This window comes from Orcinus orca, chromosome X (genome assembly GCF_937001465.1).
Source record: "Orcinus orca chromosome X, mOrcOrc1.1, whole genome shotgun sequence".
Classification (NCBI taxonomy): Eukaryota; Metazoa; Chordata; class Mammalia; order Artiodactyla; family Delphinidae; genus Orcinus; species Orcinus orca.
In genome coordinates this window covers 61252922-61278553 of record NC_064580.1, presented here as the reverse complement: position 1 = coordinate 61278553, position 25632 = coordinate 61252922, and the positions used below count along the sequence as shown (strand labels likewise).

General features: G+C 45.0%; 1 protein-coding gene across 11 annotated transcripts in view; it reads right to left on the bottom strand.

Annotated features, from left to right (window-relative positions):
• The window catches only part of DLG3 (discs large MAGUK scaffold protein 3), a 64705-nt gene that overhangs the window by 5477 nt on the left and 33596 nt on the right, over positions 1–25632 (bottom strand). For 5 of the 11 annotated variants that reach the window (XM_033439096.2, XM_004275773.4, XM_033439105.2 and 2 more), the window contains 6 exons: positions 19635–19749; positions 6798–6974; positions 6476–6551; positions 5561–5660; positions 1776–1817; positions 434–484 (listed from right to left, as the gene is read on the bottom strand). In XM_033439096.2, coding sequence (XP_033294987.1) covers positions 434–484; positions 1776–1817; positions 5561–5660; positions 6476–6551; positions 6798–6974; positions 19635–19749 — 561 coding nt within the window. Of the gene's footprint in view, positions 1–433; positions 485–1775; positions 1818–3530; positions 3577–4147; positions 4244–5560; positions 5661–6475; positions 6552–6797; positions 6975–19634; positions 19750–25632 lie in introns of all 11 variants that reach the window. The other 6 variants (XM_049704593.1, XM_049704594.1, XM_049704592.1 and 3 more) reach the window with 4 other exon arrangements.

The following is a 25632-nucleotide window of genomic DNA, read 5'->3' as shown; positions in this document are numbered from 1 at the left end:
TTAATTTGAGAATATCTAAGTCCAAGGCAAGTATGAAACCAGAAGCATCTCCCTTTCCAACAGATTCAGGAGAAATCTCTGCATGGGCACCAACAGCTGAGCAAGGGTTTTCAGAGCAGCCACGGAAGGGAGGGACCGAAGCCTCTCTTTTAGCAGTGGCCACATCCACTGAAATCGACCTCTGCCATCCTTTTCAGTCTGTCCTATCCTTCGGAAAGCATCCCGGCAGCAAGCAAAGGTATAGTGAGGGATGCACACTGGGTGGCCTTCCCTGTTCTAACGCTAGGAAGAAGCAGATGAGAAGGAGGCATCCAGGGACTGGCTGCCCTCCTACTCCCCCACCTTCACCCCTCTGCCGCCACGGCCAACCACTGGGCCGGGCCCCATGACCACCAGACTGGCTCAAAGGCAAGGCTCTCAGAAGGGGGCTTACTTTCTTGCCGTGTCACTGGCTCATATGACAAAATAGCATCCTCTTGTCCTTCTGCAACAAAAAAGGGAGACATGTTAGCACTTTATCATCTGCCTCCCTGTGTCCTCATCTCCCTACAACGTTCACTTCACCCCCACCTCTGCCAGAAAACAGCCTTGTCAGCTGGTACTTGCTAACACCTGCCCTTGGGCCTATCTACTTCCCATTGGCAAGAAAGCACAGGAAGACCTTCACCGCCCCTGGGACAGGAGTCAGGAGTCCTCTTGTTCAGTGAAATATAGCTGAGCAAAGGGACATGACCCAGAAGCCATGAAGCCTCCACCAAAAGCCACCTCAATTTCTCGGAACTCTTCTTATAGGTAATATTCTACTGTGCTCAGTTGCCTTCTTGCTCTGGTGAGAATCACAGGAAAGCGTCAACTGGTCGAGACACACTGCCTGTGTCCCCTCATCTGCAGGCAAGGGAGTCAGGGCACTCATGCAGGTCCCCAAAGATGCAGCTAAACTTTGCCCCTTTTAAGGGTCTACCTATCTCCCCTTCACTGGAAGAAGCAACCAGAAAAGTGGCACAAGGCTGGGCTAAGGTCCTCAGTGCCCTTTAAGAGCAGTGCTGAGCACTGCTCTCCCCTCACGGTAGAGCTCCATCTATCCTAGCAGTGATGAGCTCTTCCTAAAACAGTCACCAAGAGACGTGGTACTGGGCGCTAGGAGGTCCCAAAGTGGCCGACGGCAGTGCCGGGGAAGGCAGCGATATCTGCATCAAGCCCCAGGATGCATTCTCAGGGCCTCCAGCCACAACTCCTGAGAGGCCAGTAGTCCCAAAGTTCATGCGGCTTGAATTGTGACTTCTCTGGCCTGGTCACAGGATCTCTGAAGGAAAACTGGGCAGTCATCTGGTCATTTAGCCCAGCTAAAAGGTAAGGACACCAAGCCTTAACCCAGGGAGTACTAGTGACCTGGAAAGGCAATTCAGAACAGTATCCCACAGGAGCCATTCTTCTTTTGGTCTCTGAGCAAATCTGTAAAACTGGCAGCACCTACAGCCCATAGTGGCTACGGCAGGGATTTGCTCACTGGCTGCTCAGCCTTCCCAGGGCCCAGGGAAGCTTTTAAGTCAGGTCCTGGCCAGAACTGCAGGGCTTATGCTCTCCCCTTTAATACACAGCCTAAATCCCATCCCATAAGGACAAAATGGCCACAGCATTTCCAGGATCTCCAAGTGTACATGGCTAAAAGAAGCAGTAGCCTCTGAACAGAAATGGCAGCCGTGCAACGCCGGAATGAGGATGGCTGGGACACATGGTAGAGCTACATGACATGGGGGAGAATGACACACACTTACTGGAACTGCTTTCGCTGTCACTGGTGTTGGATGTCACTCCCTCTGCAAGCCAACAAGAAAGAGACTCCGATTCAGAACACACCACTGAGAGGTCACACGCGGCAGAAAACTCAAATGCTCCAAGAGCCAGACACTGAGCTGCCAACCAAGTCAGGCCACAGGAGGCCTGCCACATCAGGCTACCAGCTGGGAGGCACAGCTCCAATCCTGAGCCCCGGCCACCTCGCACTTGTCCCCAGGGCCCTCTGGGGCTGCCAAGGCCCTCCCTACAGACTACCAGCTTCCAATCTTTGGCAGCATCCTCTTCATCTGAATCAGAAGAACTGACTTGGATCGTTTCCAAATCCTATCCCAAAATGCACCTCCCAATGCTAGACAGGCAGTGACAGTAGCAAAGAGAAGCCCAGCAACCAGGCTGCTCTTGAATTTCCTCCCCACATAGAACCCCTGAAGTACAGAATTGTGCACGACTAAGAGGCTAAGCACTGGGTTGGTTGAGCAATCAGCAGGGAATGACGTGTTGGCCAATGGGTGGAACCAAGAGCCCTCCTGCTGCTGCTACCTGGAAAGAGGGCATGGCCCCAGCGGTGAAAGGGGATGCTCCTCCGTCCAGGAGAAGACAGACACGTCACAACACAGAGACAACAAATGAAGAAGAACACTGGGAAGACAAGACGATCCTCCTGTCTCAGACTGTTGGGGCCTCCCCGCATCTGAGCGGGCCCAGCAGCCGCACTTGCAGGAGGCACAGAGCACAGTTTGGCCCAAAGAAAGCCCATCGCTCCCAAGACGACAGTCGAATGAAGATGGAACATGGAAACAACAAACTATGGAGTGAGACACTGCTCGTTTCAGCCAAGATGACACTATTCCAGACCGTGATATGCTGTGGCCCCCAGGAAGGACTGGCTGAGTCACCACCCATGCTAGTTCCTGAGCAACCCCCCGATGAAGCTCCTTTACCCTCACGCCTTTATTACTTATGGAAGCAGAGTATCCACTAACAGAACCTGCCCGGCACGGCTGCATGTGTGTGCACGTGCCTGTGTGCACAGCAGGGAGGCTAAGGCCCTGTCATCTAGGTCCCTTCCTTTTTCAAGTCTAGGATTATTTTCCAGAGGGGAGAGGTTGGTCAGGGTTTTCCCAAGCTAAAGCACTAAATATATATAGTCCAGAAAATGCTGTCGAGGCTCCCACCTGCTCAGCCCCTTAGAGATACTCTGTGGGGAGCCAGCCCACAGCCATCTGCTGAGGCCCCTGAACCTTCTGGGACATCCCAGATGTACGCTGGGTAAAGGGCTTCACGGTACTCTTACCCCCTGTTTAGAGAGACTGAAACAGCTAATTCTTAAGTCCAATTCTTTAGTGCTGCGTCACTGGAAGAAGAATACAACAGGCGGGCACCCCTCACCTCAACAATAGGTTAGAGATGAGCTGAGTGGTCACCTCTGGAGAAGCACTTCTTGCCCCCCCTCACTTATAAGGTGGGATGCCAAGACGGCTCCACACCATTTCAAGGTACAAAAGGAAAAAAAGAGACATGAATGATAGGCTTTTATTAGGGTACCAGGGATCCAGAGCAAAAGTGTGACATTCAGAGCCACTTCTAATTCCTCCTGCTGTGGTACCAGTTCTCACAAATTCTCTCACTGCCCTCCCCTCCGCCCTTTGCCCTCACCCATGTCCCTTATACCCCAACCCCAGCAACTCCACTCATGCCAGAAATACAGTTAACAGTATGTAAGTTTGACTTACTCAGGTTCTTTGCTCCATAATAATCGTCACTTAACCCAGGGAAGTCCTAATTTCACAGACAGCAGGACAAAGTGGGAGGGAGGGAGGGAGGGAGGGAGGGAGGAAGGGAGGAAGGGAGGAAGGGAGGGAGGGAAGGAGGGAGGGAGGGAAGGAGGGAGGGAGGGAGGGAAAGAATTGGGGAGAAGACAGAAAATAGAGAAAAAAGACAAGGGGAAGGAAGAATACAGAGCCAGGTGAGCATCAGTGACAGAAGTATGAAATACTATGAAGACCTATAAATATAGCCAGGTTAAGAACTTTGCTACAGAAAGAACATCCCAGGTCATATATGATACCTGGACTTCATGCTGCCCAATTTGCTGCCAAAAGGCCCTGGAGCGGATGACCTTTTTGAGGTGGTCTATATATAGCCTACAGGCCGACAGGACAGACAGGTGACTTACCAAGGCTTGGAACACCTGCTTTGACTAAGTGTGTAGTTACACAGCCATCTCTGCTTTGCCCCTGAAATCACCATTTCCCTCTGAGGGTGAATGAAAAGTCAAACATCTATGTGTGGCAGACAGGCTGGCAGAATTATCATCATCCCAAGGAGCTTTCGTCCAATACTGACTCACTCTGTCCAAACCCTTCAGGGAAAGCTTCGTGCAGTCTGAGGTGTGGGCTTCCAAGCTGACCTGAGTTCTGCAGACCACAGGGGATGAGCTCAGCTTCTGGAGAATAAGCACTAGGCAGTTTCAACTCTTATCCAGCAGCCACTCCCCTCCCCCGTTCAGCTGGGCCGCCCAACAGCGAAGCCTCCCCAGGCTGGGCTCAGCACGGAAGTTCTGGAATTGTCTGGTGAACGAACTATGGTGACCTCACCTCAGGCCTCTGTCTCAGACCGTCTCCTACTGCACCTAGTGCTCCTTATTGAGCTACCCAGAACTGTGAGCCCTAACCTGCATCTGGATGAGGGCACCCTTGTAATCTACTAGCTGCCACCCCAGACACTGATGACCTATGTATCCCATGACCATGAAACATGCTGGCCTAGAAAAAGGACATTCCCTATCGGAACGAGTCAGTCTCCTGCTGTCCCAACAGCTCAGGACCCCGAGACCCCTCCTTGTGAGGCAGAAGAGGAGAGGTTTACAATTCACCATGAGCCATGCGAGAAATACTTTAGCAGCCTGACCTGGTATTTAAGGTTAGGGTGAGAGCAGTTAATTTCTGAGGCACATGGTAGAAAGAGAATATTTCTCAGGATGGCAAGTTCATTCAGCCCAGCTTTATGGCCTTTTCTATCAAACCAGCTTTGTGTTGCTCAATAAACCTTTATTTGGACAATGTTTAGTAAACCCCGTTCGGTGTCAATTCGTTTAAGCAAGAAGGATTTTATTTTGAAAGCTGGCTCTGTAACACTCTGGGAAGACAGTGAGTCTGTTAGAGCTGTGTGAACGTCCCTAGGCATTACACGCATATGCACGTGCATGTAATTCAAGAAGTAGGCCCAACTCCAGGTGTCCAGGGAAGAAAAGGCTCTTCTCTTGACATAGATGAGTGAAGATAAGGGAAAGAAAACACAAGAGGAAGAAGCCAGGAGAGCAACACCGAGTCCCTAGACTTGGTTTTCTTGAAAAACCATTTTTCTGAACTTGACCCTATAGCTGATAACCGCTCATCACCACCACAGCAGAGCTCAGCCATGCACTCCCAATGCCAGTGCCAGCGACTTTCTGGTGGGCAAGCCCTGGAACCAGTTCTACCTCAGAGCCTCCAACATTCTTTCAGAGCGAGGAGCTGGACAAAAAAGACCCAACGTCTCCCTGTGCAGACCAATTTCTACCCTGACTCTGCAAATAAGCAGGTACACACACACACACACACTCACACGCATGCACACATGGCGGATAGACGGGGGACCGACACACACGGACACATACACACCCACACCCATACCCACACACACTTTCCCAGTCTTCGGTGCAAATGAGGAAGAGAGGGCGGGGCTGTGGGTGGCCTGCTCTCTGTTCCCTGCTGCTACTTACGTTCCTGTACGCTGCTCTCCTGGGCCATGTTTTCTTTGCTCTTGTAAAATGGAAACTTTCGAGAGAGGCGGAAACTCTTTTTACGTTTCGTTTTGATCGACTGTGAAAGAACATGAACATGGAGGGGAAGGACAGAAGAAAAAAAACAGAACAATGGATTTTAAAGCATGCAAGAAAAACTAAAATGGAGACAATGGTGAGCTAAACAAAAGACCATCTCTCACAAATGGAGTCTATGAGATTAAATGAAAGTTGATGTAAGAGGAAAATTATGTTTACAGGAAAATGTTGTAGGGATGTTAGAGGTTTCTACCTAATCCAGACTCACAGCACTCACTGGTACTTCCTAAAGGATAAAGGTCACTGTAGCCTCCTGGACACATGCCCTAAGGTGCCACTGATACACACAGAGTCATCTACTCCGTGTCTCTCTTCCCTCTACCGCTCCAGAAGTTCTTTGGCCTGTGAAGCTCACAGAAGAAAAGGGGTGAATGGACAGAGCCCTCATGCCTCGTTCGGTCTGAAGGGCGGTCGGAGCTCTGGGGCTGGCCTTGCTGGCTGGACGACAAGGCCAGGCTCTGTTCAGGGTCCCCACAGCTCCGAAAGGGTCTACAGCCAGGGAGACACCCACAAGTGGTTTCATGTGCCCCAAGAAAGTCAGCCTTCCAAACAGTCCAACTCCAACACATCTTCAAGAGCCAGTTACCCAGGGGGAAGGAGTATACACTGGCTGTAGAGGTTGGGTGCCCGCTCTCTCTGCTTTGTGAAAAGCAGTCAGTATTCTGATAGGACAGAGCCAGCGCCCTGAAAAAGAGATATTCTTTTGTGCTCGCCAGTTTTCTTATCCACCAGACAGACTTCAAGCTTCTTATGCCTCTTCACATGTGGCTGACTTCCTTGGGGATCCCCACTTACCCTGTTAGACTCAATCATCCCCGTCCTGGCATGAAACTTCACGGTTTTCAATCGAGCCCTTTCTTTCTTTTCCACCCTGTTTTGGAGTCAGAAAGAAGTCCTGTTACTGCCAGTGCATGGTCTCAGCAGTGGGCTGCAGTGGGCACAGCAGCCATCTTTGACTCACTGAATCGTAACCATGTCCTGAGCACCAGCTCTCTACCAAAAAGGAGTAATAAAGCACATCCACTGCTCTCAAGCAACTTATAGTATAATAGGTAAAAAAGAAATCAATACCAGGAACAGGGGAAGGAAAACCTCTCTCATGATCATGACGACTCACCTCTTCTTACTGGGGATCACACCAATTTGCTCACTTTCTCCATGGGGGGTCACCAGTCTCGCCTGCCACCACTCATCATCAGAGGCGTTAATGACATGTAGAATGTCACCATAGGAGAAGCTGAGGCCTTGGCTCGGCAGGCAGCTGTCCCGAGTCCGGTCATAATCAAACAAGGCCCTGGAAACAAACAGTGAAAGATGAAATGGTCATCTCAACCCTAAATAGGTGGAAGGATGGCAGAGGAAGGTCAACCCAAAGAGCCAGCACACACCCAGCAGCCTTACAGCAGACCAGAAGGAATTCTGTGGGAGACTGCATCCTTCTTTCAGTCTTGACATTGTAAATATCCCATTCTCCCAACAAGGGGCATAAGGGAAAACAATCTTTCACGAGTCCCATCTCCTCCCAGCTTCTGGACATGAAGTGTGAGTCCAAAGCAGAACACCCTCGCTAGTCTTCTCCCTCAGCCACGTCCTAGGGAAACAAGTTAGTTCTGCCAATGGGCTGTCTCAGTTTACAACAAATCTTTAAAAAGTAGTTGAAGATAGGACACAAAAATGTTAACTACAATCCCAAACAATGAATGGTAAATGCTGTAGAAATACAAAAGAGAAAAGGGCTGTGCATCCTGGGGCAGCGAAAGAAAAAGCTGAGGCTGATGTTGACCCCGCACAAGGATAAAGTTGAAGGGGCCCCTCTAAAGAAGTCTCCCAGTTCAGTCTCTCTCTCTCATATACGGGGAAACGGAGGCTCAAGGAGGAAGAATAATTTGACTGAGGTCACACACCAAACTAACTGGGACAGAAGCCAGGTCCTCTGATAAGACATGCAGAGTAAAGATTAAAGGGGAGGGTAGGAGAAGGTGGGGAGAGAGCTATTCCATCTAGGCTTGAAAAAAAGGAGGAGACCAGCCTGGTTGCAGCTGAGAGTCATGGAAAATGAGGCTGGAAATAAAGGTCTGGTGCCAATTTTGGAAGGTCTTGAATAGACCTGATCTAGTGACCCCTGAAGATTCGGGAGTAAGGAAGTGACACATCCAAAGAGACTTAGGAACATTAATCTGACCTCATATATGATGAGATAGCAGGGAAAGGGGGCGGATTTGAAGGAACATTTAAACCAAAGCTGCAAGCTCAATCCTTCAGGATAGACTGCTGACTTCGGCTCTGGTGAAGCTGGTACTTGACAGCAGAGCTCCCCTGCTCAGGGAACAGACACATCTACACGAAAGTGTCTACTTTTCTCATCCACTGGATCTCTCCTCATACGCAGTCACCACAAATGGGTGATTTCAGTGAAAAGTTTGTATTTTTCTACTTGTAATCTAGGCTCTGTCTTCTTCATATTCTCTGTTAACACCTTTGCACATACAGCCCAGCAGATTTCCCAGAACTAGTTCCAAGACTTAGACTTCTACCTGCAATACAGTGGTCTGTGGCTCAGAGGGAAGCTGCAAAGTAAAACATACTATTTCCCCATGTGCAGGCCGGCCCAAATGAAATGCAGAAGGTCATAAAACTGTGGAGCGTTAAACACCCATCTACATCTTAAACTTCTTAAAATGGAATCCTTAAGAAGTCACTGTCAGAGTATTTGAAAATGAAAATACCCAAATTCTGACCAAAAACCCTTTATCTCCCTCAATTTACACACTCAAAGCAATAAGGAGAGAGGCTGAGGTCAGCAGATTAAGGAGGCCCTCCATCCCCAAGGTTCTTTCTGGGCTTTGTGTGATAGAATCAAATCTGAACGCGTCTGCACTGCATTCGAAACTGAGTGTCCTAAAGCAAGGAAGCTATTCTGTCAGAGCTTCCTACGAACACGTGCATGGTGAAGACCTTATCTTAAGTGACAATGAGAAACACTAAATGTCATTATGGGCTTCAAAGATTAAAACAAATATAGTAAGGAAAAGAACAGAGCTTGGATTCCGCACAGATTAGTTTGGGGAGGGAAGGAAGAAGATGTTGAAATGAGTTAGGAGAGATTCGGATGAGGCTGTAGAAGATTAGAAGGGAGAGTTTACTGGTTACAAGTTTAAAACATAAAAGGGACAATCCAATATATATTTTAGCACCTCACAGAACCATATTGACCTTTGGCAACAGCAGTAAGAAGCTGGAGTACATACAGTAAAGTTGATGTAAACATTTTCTGGATGAGGAATCCAATTATTGGTAATTGATTAAACATCTGAGATTTAAATAAAACTAATAGGTCAGTTTACTTCCAAGATGAATTTTGGATACTTTACAATATTAAAACACATAACACGAGCTAAGTAAAAACAAAATAAGCACAGATCCAAGGCAACAAGAATGCCAGCAGTTCCCACTGCCTGTCAGGAATGGAACTGTTTGGTTTGTTTTTAAACCACAGGCATGTGTTCCTTTTACGACTTTCAAAAAATGTAACTCAATTTAAAAAGGAACTGCTTTCAAATATTTTAGCTGTTTCTTTTTCTTTTCTAACATATTTCTAAACAACTGCTTCTTCTTGCTTTGTTTTTTACATTTTAGACATTATGTATCGGTCTTCTATAGCACTCACCCATTCTTTTTTCCCCTGCCCTCCCAATTTAGTTACATCACATTTTTTTGGTTAAACAATATTTAATTTTACATCATTATGTAAGTGGTGTTCATAGATGACTACCCCTCCTTTCCTATAAACTTTTTCTATTGTTGTTTTTTTAAAAACAAATTTGTTTATTTATGTTTGGCTGCGTTGGGTCTTCGTTGCTGCGTGTGGGCTTTCTCTAGTTGCCGCGAGAGGGGGGCTACTCTTTGTGCTGGTATGTGGGCTCCTCATTGTGGTGGCTTCTCTTGTTGCGGACCACGAGCTCTAGGCGTGTGGGCTTCAGTAGCTGTGGCACACGGGCTCAGCAGTTGTGGCTCACAGGCTCTAGAGAGCAGGCTCAGTAGCTGTGGCGCACGGGCTTAGTTGTGCCACAGTATGTGGGATCTTCCCAGACCAGAGCTTGAACCCGTGTCCCCTGCATTGGCAGGCGTATTCTTAACCACTGCACCACCAGGGAAGTCCTCTATTGTTTTTTTTCCTGGTGGAAATAAATGCCTGATTTTTCATTTGACTATATTTCTACATCCCTATTATTTTGTAACTCCCTTATTTAACACATAGAAGGCTATTTAGATTTACTATTTCTTTTTGTTACAGTTAAAATATTCGAAAGCAGTTACCTTTGTGTAGCAAGAAAGGGGGTGAATAGGCAAGGGATTAAATTTTTTGCATATGCTATTGTAATATTTGACATTTTAAACTATCCATATGCATTAATTTCATTAAAAATGAAATTAATAAAAGCTCATTATAGAATATTTGAAAAATATAAAGCCTAAAAATAGAAAACTCACATTTAATGTAACTTAGAAGTAATTCTTCATACTGTCGTGGTATTGTATACTATTGCGTAATAAACACAGAAATCAAAAAGTACATATTTCTCTAAGTTACAAACATGGTGTGTATACACAATTTTGCAACCTTACTTGTCACTTGAAATTGTATCATTAATATTTCCCATATCATTGACTATTCTTCAAAACTAATATTTTAAATGATGATACAATAGTCTGTTCTTAAGGATATTCATTAATTAAGCAAATATTTATCAGCATCTAATATGAACAGACACCACTGTTCTAGGCACTTTTAAAAAAGAAAATAAAAAGGGCTGGGGGAGTCAATAAACCAGGCACCTGCCTTGAGTCATTTACTTCAGATGAGGAACCTGTTTGGCTCTAAGTTCCCTGGCAAAAAAAGGCAATTTCCCAATAAAATGTAGTACCTAAGTTTACCTACATTCTATCTGATGAATTTGTGAATGAGCAATAGTGAACAACAGAATGGACAATGCTTTTTTTAAACGATGATTTTGTTAAAAACATAGCAGCCTAAAACTTGAATTTGAAATTCCGAACTACAATATCATTCTCAGTTGAGAACGTAAAAGGTGAATTGACAAGAATTTCCTTTTCTATCAATTGGAACAGCAAATGAGAAGAGCTCTGTAGAACACTGAAACCTCAAGGGTCATTTCACCCCACTTCCTATCTAATAAAGGAAATTCCTTTGATATTCTCTAAATTTCTTTCCAGTGCAAACATTTAATGAGTCTGAGTCCTTCCTAGGTCTTCTCTACCAGGCTAAACATTCCTAATTCCTTCAACAGTCCTTCTTCCATTGTCATGATCTTGATTTGTTTTCCAAATCTCTTCCTGCTGAAATTTTGTCTAAGAGCTTGAAAAGTACCTCATAGACAATGAAAACCAGTCCCAGAGATGCACAGGGCCTCATCTTAGAGTTGTATGATGGTTAACTCTCAGACCAGGGCTCTTAAATCTCAGAAAAATTTTGTGAGGTCTAAGTCACGGTCACATTTTTAAAAAAGAAAAAAAAAAAGCTAACTGTCCACTTGGCTATGTCTGGAAAATATCTTTCTTCCATTATTTACATACTCACTGAGTCTACTTTGGGGCACTGTGTTTGACAGAAGGGAGATACAGAAGCAAAATGAGTCTTGGCCTTGTGGAGTATGCTGACACTGTGTCATAGCGAGAGGCACAAGGGCAGGACAAACCAAGGCCTAAAAGCCTTCAGAGGGAGCATAGGTCACAGCGAGCTTGGGGAATCTATGGGGAGGTGTTAACTTTGAACTGGGCCTCCTCGATGATGGTTCAGATTTCAAAGACAGAGATGGGGAGAGGCCCTTCCGGCTAGAAGGAACAGCATGAGCAGAAGCTTGGAGGCAAGCAGCCCAGGGTGTGTACCGGGGTCAGCAGCACCCACGTTTGGCCTCACCGCAGGGCACTCGGGAGAGCGGTTGGCCAGGGCCTGCCTGTGGACAGCCTGGAGTCCAGCTAAGGAGTCTGGCATTCATTTAGGAGGCCTTGTGTGACCGACTTCATTGCCTCACTTTTTTTTTTTTGCTTTTTTTTTTTTAAATCATTACCAGGCTGGTGACGCAGTGGTTAAGACTCCACGCTCCCAATGCAGGGGGCCTGGGTTCCATCCCTGGTCAGGGAACTAGATCCCACACGCATGCTGCAACTAAGAGTTCCCGTGCCACGACTAAGAAGCCCATGTGCCGCAACTAAGGAGCCCACGTGCTGCAACTAACACCTGGTGCAACCAAATAAATTAAAAAAAAAATCATTACCAGGCTAAACTTTCACGTGGGAAGTAATCCAGTAAAAGAGAACAAGCCTGAGTAGTAAAGTCAAACCACCTTTCAAATGACATGTATTTCATGTAATAGGAAAAAGTATGCAAATTAGACCTTAATAAATTTTGAAAAAATATTGACTACCTACCTAAGATCTTTAAGAGGCATGCTAAACTGTGGCCTTCTAGCAATAACAGTCTCTCTTAGGAACAGCCTAGAAGCCTAAGGAAGTGACAGGGATTGGCACCTTGTTACAAATGCCTCTAGTCAGGCTTGATAAGAGGATCAAAGAACACCTTTCTCCACAACATGAATATATCCTCCTGCCCGCCCCTTTTTATCCTTAGGGCAAGCACTAAGGAAAGTCAAGGCAGTAACATACCTCCCCTTTTAAATCAGACTGAACAACTGTCCTGGAGCCAAAATCCTACACATGCAGGGCCCAGATGACACAGCAACCAACCTTTTCAACCTCTGACTCAAACCAAGAGTGAGCAGAAAAAAAAAAGCAACACCTGTTTTCTCCGGACACCTAAGAAAAGACCATAATTAACTACTCCGTCACCTTGGTCCCATCTCATGTGTGTGAGCTTATTGACAAGATGGTGTGTTGGGAGACTAGAAGCCTCAGAAACTCCTTATCCTTCCTGGGTGTAAATATAAAGAATCTCATGGGGGCCTCCAAGTTAAGGACTGGTCAGGTCAGAAGGAAACACTATGTCGGGAAAGAACAAAGCTTATGGAAATATTACCATCCACAGCCTAAGATCACAGTGAGTGGTCTACATAAAAGATTATTGACTTCAACCCTGAATATGTTCTCCTTGGTTATGGCCATGTACCTCTGTGAAGCAAAGGAGAGCCAGATCTTGGGTTTTCCCACAACTTCTCAAACATCATGGCCAGGCCAGAAAATACTGATTTATCTTGAGAGCAGGGTAAAGAGCATGTCCCAGGTAAAATGTGGCACGTAAAAACAGAAAGTGGGCGATGAAGCCACCTTCTGGAGCCAAGTCACAGCAGCACGAAAAGCAGATGCTCACTTCCCAGGGTCTGCAGGTTGGAGTTCCCAAGCTAAGTTTCAGCGCGGCAGCTTTAAATGCCGCTGCCTGTCTTTCCTAAGGAGAAGGTGTTGTCAAAGGTCTTGAAAGATATGTTGTTTAAGTGGTGACCTTTCAAATAGTATCCCCTAAGAGCTGCCCACAGGGATGATGCACACGCTCCAGAGGACTTTGCCTAATCTTCCTTTCAGCTGGGACCTCACTGCCAAGTGGGAAAGCAGGAATATAATCAGCTCAAAGTAAACAGATTACCAGGCCCAAAGTCTCTGCAGTTCAGGTCCTAAAATTTAAAGTTTAGGGTCTGAAAGATTCAGAGAAATCATACGCATCTGGCCCAGACACCCTGGTGTCTTAGTGAACAGGAATGCAAAGAAAATGGCAAATACCGAGGAAACCAGTCAGGCAGGTTTCTCAAAGCAAAGTAAACAACAGCACTTCAGCACTACAGCCTCAAAGGCAAGTAGCTGCTTCCATGTACTCACCTAGTAGTGTGCCCACCTCTTTGCCTGTGGACCCAGCCATCTGTCTGGCCTGGGAGGCTCTGCCTGTCCCCTTGCGCCATCAGCAGCTCCTCTGAGGCCCAACCCAAGTTCCACCCTTCTCTGTGACCCTGCCCACTCCAAATTTCCTTCTTCCAAATTCATACTACGTATTTAGCAGTGATCTTTCTTTATATTTTCTGTTTATTGCTATTTAACTCTTGCAGTTTTCTAATCTTTCATATTATATCCCTTTGGGGAAAGCCCTTTGAGGACTGAGGCCACGTATGATGCTCGTGAATGGTGGATGAGACCAAGCTGGGGCAGGGAGCACAGAACACCCTCCCAGTTACTATCCTGCAGTGTTCTTCCACTGTATATCCCTCCCATACCAGTTGGGAGACATCGATTTCTTCCTTTGGTCAGTGTTATGGGCTGAATGTTTGGGTTCCCCCCTCCAAGTTCATTTGTTGAGGCCCTAACCCCCAATGTAATGGTAATTGGAGGTGGGGCCTTTGGAAGGCAATTAGGTTTAGATTAGGTCATGAGGGAGGGGCCCTCATCCTAACATTAGTCCTTTATGAGAAGAGGAGGAGACAAAGAGACCTGTTTCTCCTCAGAACACACCCAGGAAAGGCCACATGAGGACACAGCAAGAAGGTGGGCATCTACAAGCCAGGAAGGGGGGAGGGGGCTCACCATAACCTGAATTTGCCAGCACCTAGAACTTGGACTTCCCAGCCTCCAGAACTGTGAGGAATAAATGTCTATTGTTCAAGCACTCAGCCTATAGTATTTTTGTTACAGCAGCCCAAGCTGCCTGAGACAGAAAGTACCAGATAAAGGGCACATATTACTTAAAAATTCAGCAGCCCCTCCCTTGCCTGGTCCATCTAAAGGATGCACAGAGAGCTGTAAATCGGCCCTTGACCTTAGTGCAAGAGTTAAAATTTCTCGCAGCTCCTGAAGAGCAACTCAAAAGTCCAAACTTGAGTACTCAGATAGACACAAGGTGGGTCATCACAGGAGGGGCAAGTGCAGCTGGCAGCAAGTCAGGAGTCCCTTGCACACCTTGAAGAAGGGAACATGGAGAACAGGGGAGGGCACTCTTCTCCTTAGTCTACCTCAGAGTCTCAGGCCTTAGAGAGCAATTATGAAGTTAGAGGGGCATTCACAGACCCACAGTGTGTGAATATTCAGGGTTCACAGCACCTGTTGGATCAGCTGAGGGGATTACAAGTCCAGGACTGGTGTCTGTATATGATCTAGCAACAGGCAGTTCCAGAATCACTGATACAGGAAACTATCCCATCCTCTGGTAGCCCTGAACACTACATAAATTGTGGTTGCTTTTTAAGATGCGGATTATCATCACTCCCAAATTCTGTCAGATAGTGAAGCCTGCCAATATTACCTCGCTGGCATCTTAATCCACTACTGAAACTCACTAATGAGCAAGACAAAGTTGGGCTCCCCCGAGCACCACCCTGGGCTAAGCACAGAGCAGTGTACAATTAATGTCTGCTTGTGAAGAAGAAGGAGCACCTTCCAGCCTTCTTTGATGACCAAGCCAATATTTCTGACATTTTTTTTTTGACATTGTTTCTTGAATCAGGACTACAGATGGGGCATGACTTCCTTCCTAGAGTGGGAAGAAAACTGGGATGGCAGATGGCCAGCCAGAAGACCAGGACTCCCAAAATGCCTGATGCTGTCCTGTGACTGCAAAGAATGTAGCCAGGCTAGCCGGAACAGACTTTCAAAAGCTATTTCTACAAATGTACTATCAAGCCTCTTGGCAAGCTTTGGAGGATAAGGTCTTTTGTTCATTCATGAAATAAATAAATAAACTAAATACAAGTGTAGAACTTGGAGGTCTCTGGAACTCTAACCTACCCTGTGTCTTTTTACTACCTTCACATCAGAATGGCCTGAGTTAAACATCTAATCACCCTGACCCTGAGCAAAAGGCTCAAGAGAGGCATATTTTGTGGACTTTTCTAGTGTGGAAGGCAAATTAACCAGCAGAGCAAAGGCCCTAGACTGGGCAGAAAGAGGGGCTCTGTTCACCCTGCCTATACTATTTAAGAGGTGTTTCTATAGTATGGTGAAGGGTGGGGAAGGCCTTTCCATTAAGTCACTAGTGACTTTAAAACCAAGTTTCATTTTCCAAACACTGCTATCTTTCCTTCTTCCTCCTGCTCCCCGCTCCACAAATCCCATCTCCCCTGTGGTTAGTGTGGCTGCAGCTTCCTAAGGCTTCACCTGCTACAGCCTCGGTGCAGCTGCAAGAGGGTGTTATTTGCTTCAAAACAGTTTTGCAACCCCATGCACACGAGAGGAGGATAGAGATTCAAGGGAAGGGAAGGGAGGAGGAGCATGTCAGAAGGGGAAACAACAGCAAACAGAATTAGAGGTGAAATCCCACTGTAAAGGGTTCCTTCACTTTAACCACCTGCTGCGTAGTATCATGTGTGGATGGCAAGCTGCTGGAGGGCGGGAACCACGTCTACCGCTTCCTTGAATCTACCGCCACAACCACGCCCAATTTCTCAGGCCCATGCTTTACTGCTTTCCACGTGGCAGGAGCTAAAGTAAGTGTAATGTTCAGTTGTTCGAGTGAAACAGAAATAAATGTCTATTGTGACAAACAAGTGGTCATTCCTAAGCATTATGACTGCTTGTTAAAAACATACATTTCCCCAAACCTGGTGAATCTAAATCGATAGAAGAAGAGCCTGGGAATCTGTACTTTTACTAGCATGCCAGCTGATTCCTATCAACAAGTTTGGGAAATGATGAGAGAGCTCTAGTCAGAGCCAGGTTCAAAGTGCAGTTTTGGAACTTCTTAGCTGTCTAACTGGAATCTCAGTTTTCTCACCTGAAAAATAAGAATAATAATGCCTACTTCGTAGCATTATTAAAAGGATTTTAAAAGCAATTTAAAGAGAATGTTTAAATGTTTGTTCCCGTAAATGTTTGTTTAAAATGTTTGTTTGTTCCCCTTCATCCTGAAGACACTGGGAACTACTAAAAGCCTCTGAGCAGATCTTTAGCTTCAACCTGCTCTGCAACACTCAGACAAATGGCTGCCCAGCCTCTTTGGTAACACCTCCAGTGACAAAGAATAAAATTTACTATCTGCAGAAGCAGTTCATTCCACTTTCAGACAGTTTTAATCATAAGCTCTATCTTCCTTATGTTGAGTTGAGATCTGCCTTGGGTGACAGAACAAATCTAATCCCTTTTCCACATGATAGGGTGACACAATTAGTTTAGATAAGGAAAGTAAGGAGGATGAGTAGGTGTGGGGGTCCATTTGGAACACACTGCTTGTTTGAGGCACTGGGAGGGCAGCTCCAGTCACGTGTGCAACAAGTGGTTGATACGTGGGTCTGGAGTTCAGTAAAGAGATCAGAGTTGTCATTTACACAACAGGATTTGAAGCTGTGAACATAAATGACATTGCCATTTATGGGGCAGAGCTAATGAAACGTATTGAGGAATGGTCAGCAAGGTAGAAAGACAGCCTTTAAAGAAGAAAGCCGGTAATACACGGAAACAAATATGAAGAGATCAGACCAATGGCAGAGAATCAGCGAAGCAGTCACTACTGACAGAGTTGGGCTTCTGCCCCTCTGGAGCCTTTCAGAGTTGCTTGGAACCATACCACCATGCTGATAAGCAGATGCACACTTCCTTTCCTATTGAAAGAGAAGCAATTTGAAGCAATAGCAGCAGCAAGTACAGACGACTGCAATATTTCCAAGCCTGGATGCTAAGACCAGTTTCTCCAAATAAGGCTCCCATGCTCCTATCTCTGGGGGGAAACACTGCCTAGTACAGTCCCTCCTGGAGATTGATCACAGTAAAGAACCCTATTTTCCTCTGTTTAATCCTGCATTTGCCCAACTTACTGAACCACTGATTTTTCACACAATACTTAACATCTTGAGGAGCTAGTGTTTCCTGGCACATAATGTGGCAAATGTGGTGAGAAGAAGAGAAACAAGACAATAGTTTAAGGGACTATTGGTAATCAAGGGAATTTCTTTTCTTTCCTTATTAAGAATGGAAGAACCTTGAATATACTTAAATGCTGAACAAAAGGAAGCTACTGTAGAGTAAAAAAGGCCAAAAACAGGCACAAAAAGCAATAGAGCGAGCCAGGCTTCAGGCTTTGGTAGAGGGTTAGCTTAGCGAAATACCTCAGCTCGCTAATCTAGCCATAAAATATTATTTCCCTTGATGAACTCTAGTGATTACAAATGTTCACTATTCTAAACCATATTTACTTTCCTCTGAGGATACAGATATTATCTACATAAGGTTAACGGCAGATGATATAAACTGTATAAACTGATTCACTAGAAACAGAGTGCAGTCTCCACCCTCCTCCCCAGAGTCAGATGGAATGCGTCCCTTGCCAGGACCAGAGAAGGGTGTTCCAGGTCTTCCAGGTTGAGAGCTGATGCCCCACTCCCCCTGCCCAGGCAGGGAGAGCTCTAGCACAGGATAGGCAGAGAGGGGAAATTTAGAAATAAAGCTCTCCAAAGAAACTGTCTTGCCTAAAGATCAGCTTCCCACACACACTGGAGTGCCACATCTGCGGGGGCTGGAAGCACGGGAATGGAACAATCCTGACCGAGTCACATAACTATTACCCTTTTGCGGGAGGCGACAGCATATTTCTGAGTCCCCCCATTGGCACCCCAGTGTCTAGGCTGCAGATCCAGAGCAAGGGCTTAGGGACAGAAAACAGGAGACTGAAAAGATCACCAGTGACTAGTCCAGCCTTCCTCCTGCTCTCCTCTCTTCACAACAAATGTGAAGAAAGCTGCTCTCAACACAGAGGGAGTAGAGCTGAGGGTTCATTTTAGAAAAGAACCATGAAGGGTTCTAGTGGGCTTGAGGCTCAAATCTGGGCTCCCTTGGCTCTTCTCCGTGCAGGAGGGTCAGGAACTAGCAACTGAGGAAAAAGAAAATCAAGCACCTGAGAGAAAAACTGCAATTAGCATTTATATCGGTTGGCTATGTCATCTCAAACCCCAAGGACAGAGTAGATGTCACGTTGCCAGGCAACTAGCAACTGTAGCCTCCCCTCCCCACCTTCCAGCTGGTATCAGAGGCCACTAGAAAAAGTTTAACCCAAGAGTCTGATACAAGCATTAACACACACACACACACACACACACACACACACACACACACACACACACACACACACACACACACACACACACACGGCTCAGAGGAGTAATCCTACCACCTCTTTCTCCGAGGATTTTATCCTTGGAGAGGTACAATATGCTTGCCCCAGACTGTTGGAGTTTTGCCAAGAAGCCCAAGCAGGAAGAAGGAAACTATCCCTAATTCTAGGAGGAGTCCATAGTGTTCATTTAGCAATCCAACTCTCTAAGAGGTTTGTACTTTGACCTGACAAAGTATTATAATGTGACTCAAGGGTCAAAAGCTCAGCCTTGGACAGTATCTCAGAACAGCTTTCAGCAGCAATACACTCAATGCTATATATCTGTTCCACCCACCCTTCCTGTGGAAGATACACCATCCCATCCCATGTCCCATGATTCAGATACAGCAGACCAGTGCACAGGGAGTGAGGGAACACAATTAAAAAAAAAAAAAACCCAGAAAGCAGCAACCTGTCAGTTCTTTGGTTTCTTAAAAGAGACCCTGTACCAGAACACAGTGATAGCTGATATGCTCGGATACAAATTCTGATGTCTATTATGCATATGTAGAAGGGGGGAATGCCAAGTTTCCCCTCAAATCACAGATTGCAAGCAAAGTACTTTGAACATTTGAGTGCTCTCTGAATGCTGAATAGCAACAATCACCCAACAGTCTTTTACAATTAGAGCAAACTGAAAATTTCCCATACTAAGTCATTCAGGAGCAAAAAGGAAGAAGCCAGCTCACAAAAGGGAGGAGATACTGACCATAAAGCACACAACCTGAGCATACAGTGCAAAGTGTTGTTTTAGTACTGGGAGTACACACTCCCTACCCCACTAGTTAAACAAGAAGGGCTGGGTTGGCACGGAACTCCCCTTGTGCAGCACAAGGCCTGGTGCTCAGAGGTGAGACTTACCTGACGTACAAGGACCTCTTCTCACTCGTTCGCAGGGACCCAGACCCAGAGCTCATACTGCTGTTCATCATTTGTTCTCGCAAGTCATGTATCTTCGATTCAAAGCGACTGTATTCTGTCAGAGAGACAAGGGAAAGGACAAGAAAAGAATGAACCCAAGGAGTTGCACCAAGCCTGTGTGCCAGCGGCCAAAGAGCCAGGAGGACCCTTGGCTTCAAAGCTGCCAGAGCCAGCCCAGTCCATCTTTGCTTTGATAAGCAAAGTACCTCCTCAATGCACAGAAAGATTTCTCTCCACCCCCAGACTAGTAGAATGAAAGAATACACCTGAAAAAGGAGTAACATTTGGACATATCGAATGGAAAAACTCACTGATCCTTTAAAAAAATAACAACTGGAAAGAGGTTCCAGTGCAGCCTTCATTAATCTTTAGAGCAGGCACTAAGGCCCAAGGAGAGCAGATGGGAAAAGAGACTTTCCCGAAAAGTGGATTGCAGAGAACAGATGGCCCTGAGATGCAGGGTGGTGGGGCAGCGAAGGACCTGAGGCCATTATATCACTGTTAGGCAAAGATGATCTGTTTCTAGATGACTTGTTTTTTTGAGGGGGGACATTGGAATGCAGTACAAAGGTAAAAACAAACCTCACAATCAGAAGAGAAGATCACAAAGCTCTCCTGAATTATTTCCCTTTTAACAAACAGGGTCTTTGGCTTCAGTAACAATTGAACATTACAATAGAAATTCTCCCAAACCCAGAAGTCTGCTGACATCTTTCTCCTCCAAAACCATCTAGCCAGGGGGGTCATAAGTCCATGCCCAACTTTGTAGCCCACTGACACCATTACAACAGTCTGAAAAAGTCTCATCATTCTGGAAAGGTGACTACAGGTTTACACCCAATGTAAGAAAACCTGACATAGGAAAATTAACTCTATCCATACAATTATTATAAAAGGCTTTTTACAGGGCTACTTTGCTGTGACACTCTCCTAGCACATTTTAAATATGATGTTCACATTTACCACAAACACACACACACACACCCCGCACATTTTTCAGGTCTATAATTGCCAGTCTATAATTGCCACATAAAATGGGATATATCTAAGGCACAGACTGTGAAAACGGTAGAAAACAGGCATACTTCATTATGACAAGCTGATTTTAAAGGAAGTCACAATTTATACTGGGGGTTGAAGGTTGGGGAACTGCTTTAAAAAACAAACACATTTCCAGGAAAAAAGAATTCCACAAAAGCATTTTCATGCACCACAGAGGGCTGGCAAGAAGCATCCCCATCTAGGCTGTAAGACTCTACAGGCAGAAAACAAAACACCTGTTCTAACACCTGACACTCCCCTTCCCTCAGCAAAGCAACCTGACCTTCAGCTGGGTATAAAGGGAAACAGTAAAAAGCCTAAACAGGAGGGAATAGGGTTCTAACTCATACAAATATCCTCTTCTCAACAAAGTTTCTTTTTGTTCACTCTGGTACCAATGAAGCCAACTGGTTAAACTCATGTGCTCTTTCATTCAGCACGCACTGGTGTTATGGTGATTTGTCCTCATTACTTACTCCTGTCCCTGAAATCCTGCAGGAAGCAGTTAAGTCACTGACTCACCCATTAAATGTTGGGGAAAGAAAAAAAGAGAGACAGCAGCTGGACAATGTCCCTATTCTGAGGGTTAGAAGGCAACACATCAATATCAATGAGGCTTCCCAATCTAAAGGTAGAAGGTGGTGACCGATCTGTCATGGCAGCCCTGGATGGCCCAAGCGCGCAGTAGCAGGGCTATCTACCTCTAGAGCCGCCCAGGCGCGGGTTCCGCCCCAAGGCTCAGCCCTCCAGCCCAGCCCTCTCCAGTTGGCTCCTTTCTGGCCCTCCTCCCCACTCACCGGCTAAAAGGAGACTGGGTGAGACAAAGAGATTTCTGACCAAGCAACCCCTTCTTGAGCAAGATAAGTAAAAGGCAGAAATATGCGTTGAACACAGAAAAAAAAAAAAGAAAAAAAACCCCACCACCCAATCTATCCTTAAGCCATATTCCCCCTCTCCCAACTTGTTTATATATTCTCTTCTCTGGAATTGGCTTGCCCACTGAACTCCAACTTAGCAGCCGGTCATGGCAGTTGCTTAGTAACTACATTTCTTAAATAACCCTTTAAAAACAACCGCCAAACCACCATTTCCTCAAAGCTCCTAATCCAAGGTTGATAACGCTGGGCCAGAGAGCCCACTTAAAATAGACTATAGAAAGAGAACAAGGCTATTGCTTTAAGGAAGCCACTTTCTGTTTTCTATGTGCTACTAAGCTTTCAAGCCTATTAAATAGTGTTTTATTCACTTTTTCCCCATTCAGATGATCCCCTTAGAGTTCTAGCTGCTCATCGGTCTCTGCCTTTTATTTGTAGAGTTATCTAATGTCCAGTAGGCACAAAGTAGGCTCCGAATAAATGATTGTTGGGTAAACGAGGAGCAGATTAAAAAACTCTGCCCAAGTCGATGCTTCTGTTCTCAAACTAATAAAACTAATGGTTTATTTAACTCATGGCTGCCAGCTTCACTGAGGGCTTGGAAAAGTAGTTAAGAAGTATTCCCATTTGCTTTTGTTCCCAAGGTTAATTGTTGGGAGCAATTGGAGTATATGTTTTTTAAACACCTTTTTGAGATGTTAATAACCCACAGTGGGCATCTGATTAACAAACTTTGTTTATAACAAAGAAAAAAATAATTCTAACAAAAAGCTGTTTAGAATAGTCTTTAGATAGTACCTCATCTTAATATTAGAGGCCTCATTTTCCAAGGACAAAAGCTTCACCTAAAAAGCATCTGAATTCTAAGACCTTACAATTTGCCAAGGTCCCTCTTTTCCCCTTCCACTCATAACAAAGCCATTGCTGAAAGGCATCTCCTAGGCCTAAGTCTTTGCCTAAGAAGCCCACCAGACCAGCCTCTTTAATCCAAAAGGCCTACTTCTAACAGGTTATTTTAAAGAAACAACACTTATTACTAAAATCTCAAGTCTACTGAACTGTGTTATATTCATTTTTTTCCCATTCATATGAACCCAACCATTTGTGATCCACAAAGATATCCACAGTGAGTCAGTCACTGCTCCCTCATTCTCTTTACTAATCACAGAGAGAAAAGGGAGTGGGGTAGGGGACAATCAGACATCATTCCCCAAAACAGGATTTCTCACTGACCATCTGGGGTGCCTCTGAAAGATCAGGATTTGGGACCCTACCCCCTGATACACTGACTCAGAACCTACTGAGTGGGCCAAGGAATCTGTATTTTTAACAAGCATCAAGGTAATTCCGATGCCAAATAAAATTTGAAGCTGCTGGTCTTGATTACAGAATTGAGTTTTGTTTTGTTTTGTTAGTTCAGGGAAAAGATAAGGTAAGTATCCTGCAGCCTGTCTCAAAAGGAAGTTAGGACAAGAGGGTTGGAAAGCTCTCCAAAAAAAAAAAAAAAAAAAATTGGCAATACAACTGCAAATTCCACGGGAAAGGAAAGTGCTAAAGAAGCCTCTGTCCAATATATACACTACCAAACGTAAAATAGCTAGCTAGTGGGAAGCAGCCGCATAGCACAGGGAGATCAGCTCGGTGCTTTGTGACCACCTAGAGGGGTGGGATAGGGAGGGTAGGAGGGAGGGAGACGCAAGAGGGAAGAGATATAGGAACATATGTATATGTATAACTGATTCACTTTGTTATAAAGCAGAAACTAACACACCATTGTAAAGCAATTATACTCCAATAAAGATGTTTAAAAAGAAAAAAGAGGGCTTCCGTGGTGGCGCAGTGGTTGAGAGTCCGCCTGCCGATGCAGGGGACACAGGTTTGTGCCCCAGTCCGGGAGGATCCCACATGCCGCAGAGCGGCTGGGCCCGTGAGCCATGGCCGCTGAGCCTGCGCGTCCGGAGTCTGTGCTCCGCAACGGGAGAGGCCACAACAGTGAGAGGCCCACATACCGCAAAAAAAGAAAAAAAGAAAAAAAAGAAACCTCTGTCCAATGTGCCTGCAAAGAAATCTAATGAGTTTACACTTTTTTAAATTATAAAAGTAGCACATGATTTTTTTAAATCTTTAACTTTTTTCTTTGGACATTCCTGTATCATTTCCCCATCGCACTACCCAGAAGTAACCAGTTAGGATTTTTAGTATGTATCCTTCCAGACTTACTACCATGTATATATCGTTTATATACATACACTCACAACTCACATAGATTCACATGCTTTTTTCATTCTGATATATAATGGAAACCTATTCATGTCAGTACACAGTGATCTACCTCGTCCTTTATAATAGCTGCACAGTATTGCATATTATGGACAGACCATAATTTATTCAGTCATATCCCAACAGACATACATTTAAATTGTTTATAATTTTTTATATTACAATCAATGCTGCTCTGTATATTTGTATGAGCATTTCGATAGCATAGATTCCTAGAAGTGAAAATGCAGGGTCAAATTACATGCACATGAAAAAATTTGATTGGCACTACCAAAATGAACCCCAATATTCTGAAACCTTCATGACTGGAAGTGAGGATAAACTGCTAGTCTAAAGCTTCCAGCAGCTCTTCTGTTCCTGAAGAAGTAGAGGCAGAATTTACCTTTAAGGACAGATTGATCTTTTTGTTTGGGGGAAAAAACTCTAATAAGCCTTTTGGTTATGAAAAAGTAAAGCCAAGACTGCATTCTGGAATAGACAAAGAGGAACCTCAAATGTTCTCTGCATAATCACAGAAAAGGTCCTCCTGTGTGTGGAGCTGCTGATTCAAAGGGCTTGTCCTACCACCTATATGATACTTTATCTACCTCTAGAAATATCTACCTCTAGACTTGACCACTCTGCCTCCTCCTACTTAGTAATTTCATGCCAAACCTCCCTGGTACAGTAAATGACAGACCCCTTCCTCCTGTGCACAACCAGTGTTTCCTCAGTGTTTTGCTGATGTTCTTCCTAACTGCTTCCTCAATCCATCTTTCTTTCTAACTTCCATTGTCATTGCCTTTTCCTTTTCTCATGATTATTTTTATCTCTTGCCTGGATTTAGGTCACACTGTGTTATCTCCTCTCTGGACCACTGTTGTGTTGCTCTAGCTGGTGGTCTGCCCCCAGGCTCTCCAAACTCCAATCCAGCTTAAGATTCTTATTTGAAAAGCCTTCCTAAAACGCCAACTTGTAGCCCTCTGTCCAGGTATCTATAATAACTCAACAGCAACTACAGAACTTTAATATCTCAACTAAAATTTCAAAGACTGCTAAAACCATCATCTTGTCACTCTCAGCCGATCTATCCCATGTTTTATTAGACAGATCCCCTTTTGATCTAACCTGCCTGGAACTCTTGAACACAATTTGTTCATTCCTACCTATTATTCCCTTGTCCTGAAATTTTCCTCCCTGCCTGACACTGAACATCCTTTATGTCCTTCACCACCCAGAAGTTTTATTCATTCATTTATTTATTCAAATATTAACTAAATGTCTACAGTGTGCCAGGCATTATGAGAGCTGATGGGGATATAATGGTAATCAAACAGTTCCTAGAAATTACAATAATGAAAAAAACAACTATTTAATTACAATTTTAATTACGATTGTGACAACTGCTATGAAGAAAATGCTACAAGACGAACAGGGTGACCCAATCTACTGAGTGGGGGATGGGAGGTTAACAAAGGTTTCCATGAGGATGCGACATTTAAGCTGAGACTTTAAGGATGAAGAGTTAGCCCGTGGAAAAGGGGTAAAGAAAGCATTCCAGACAGAAGGAACAGCATATGTGAGGGTACAAAATATCTGGATCACAGGGAAGTAAGGGAATACTGGAAGGAGATCAGACTTGTAAGGTAGACAGAGGTCAGATTATACATGACCTTGTGGACTACAGTAAAGATTTCTGCTTTCATCCTAAGAGTAACAGAAAGAAGTCACTGAAAGATTTTAAGTAAAGGAATGACATGAAC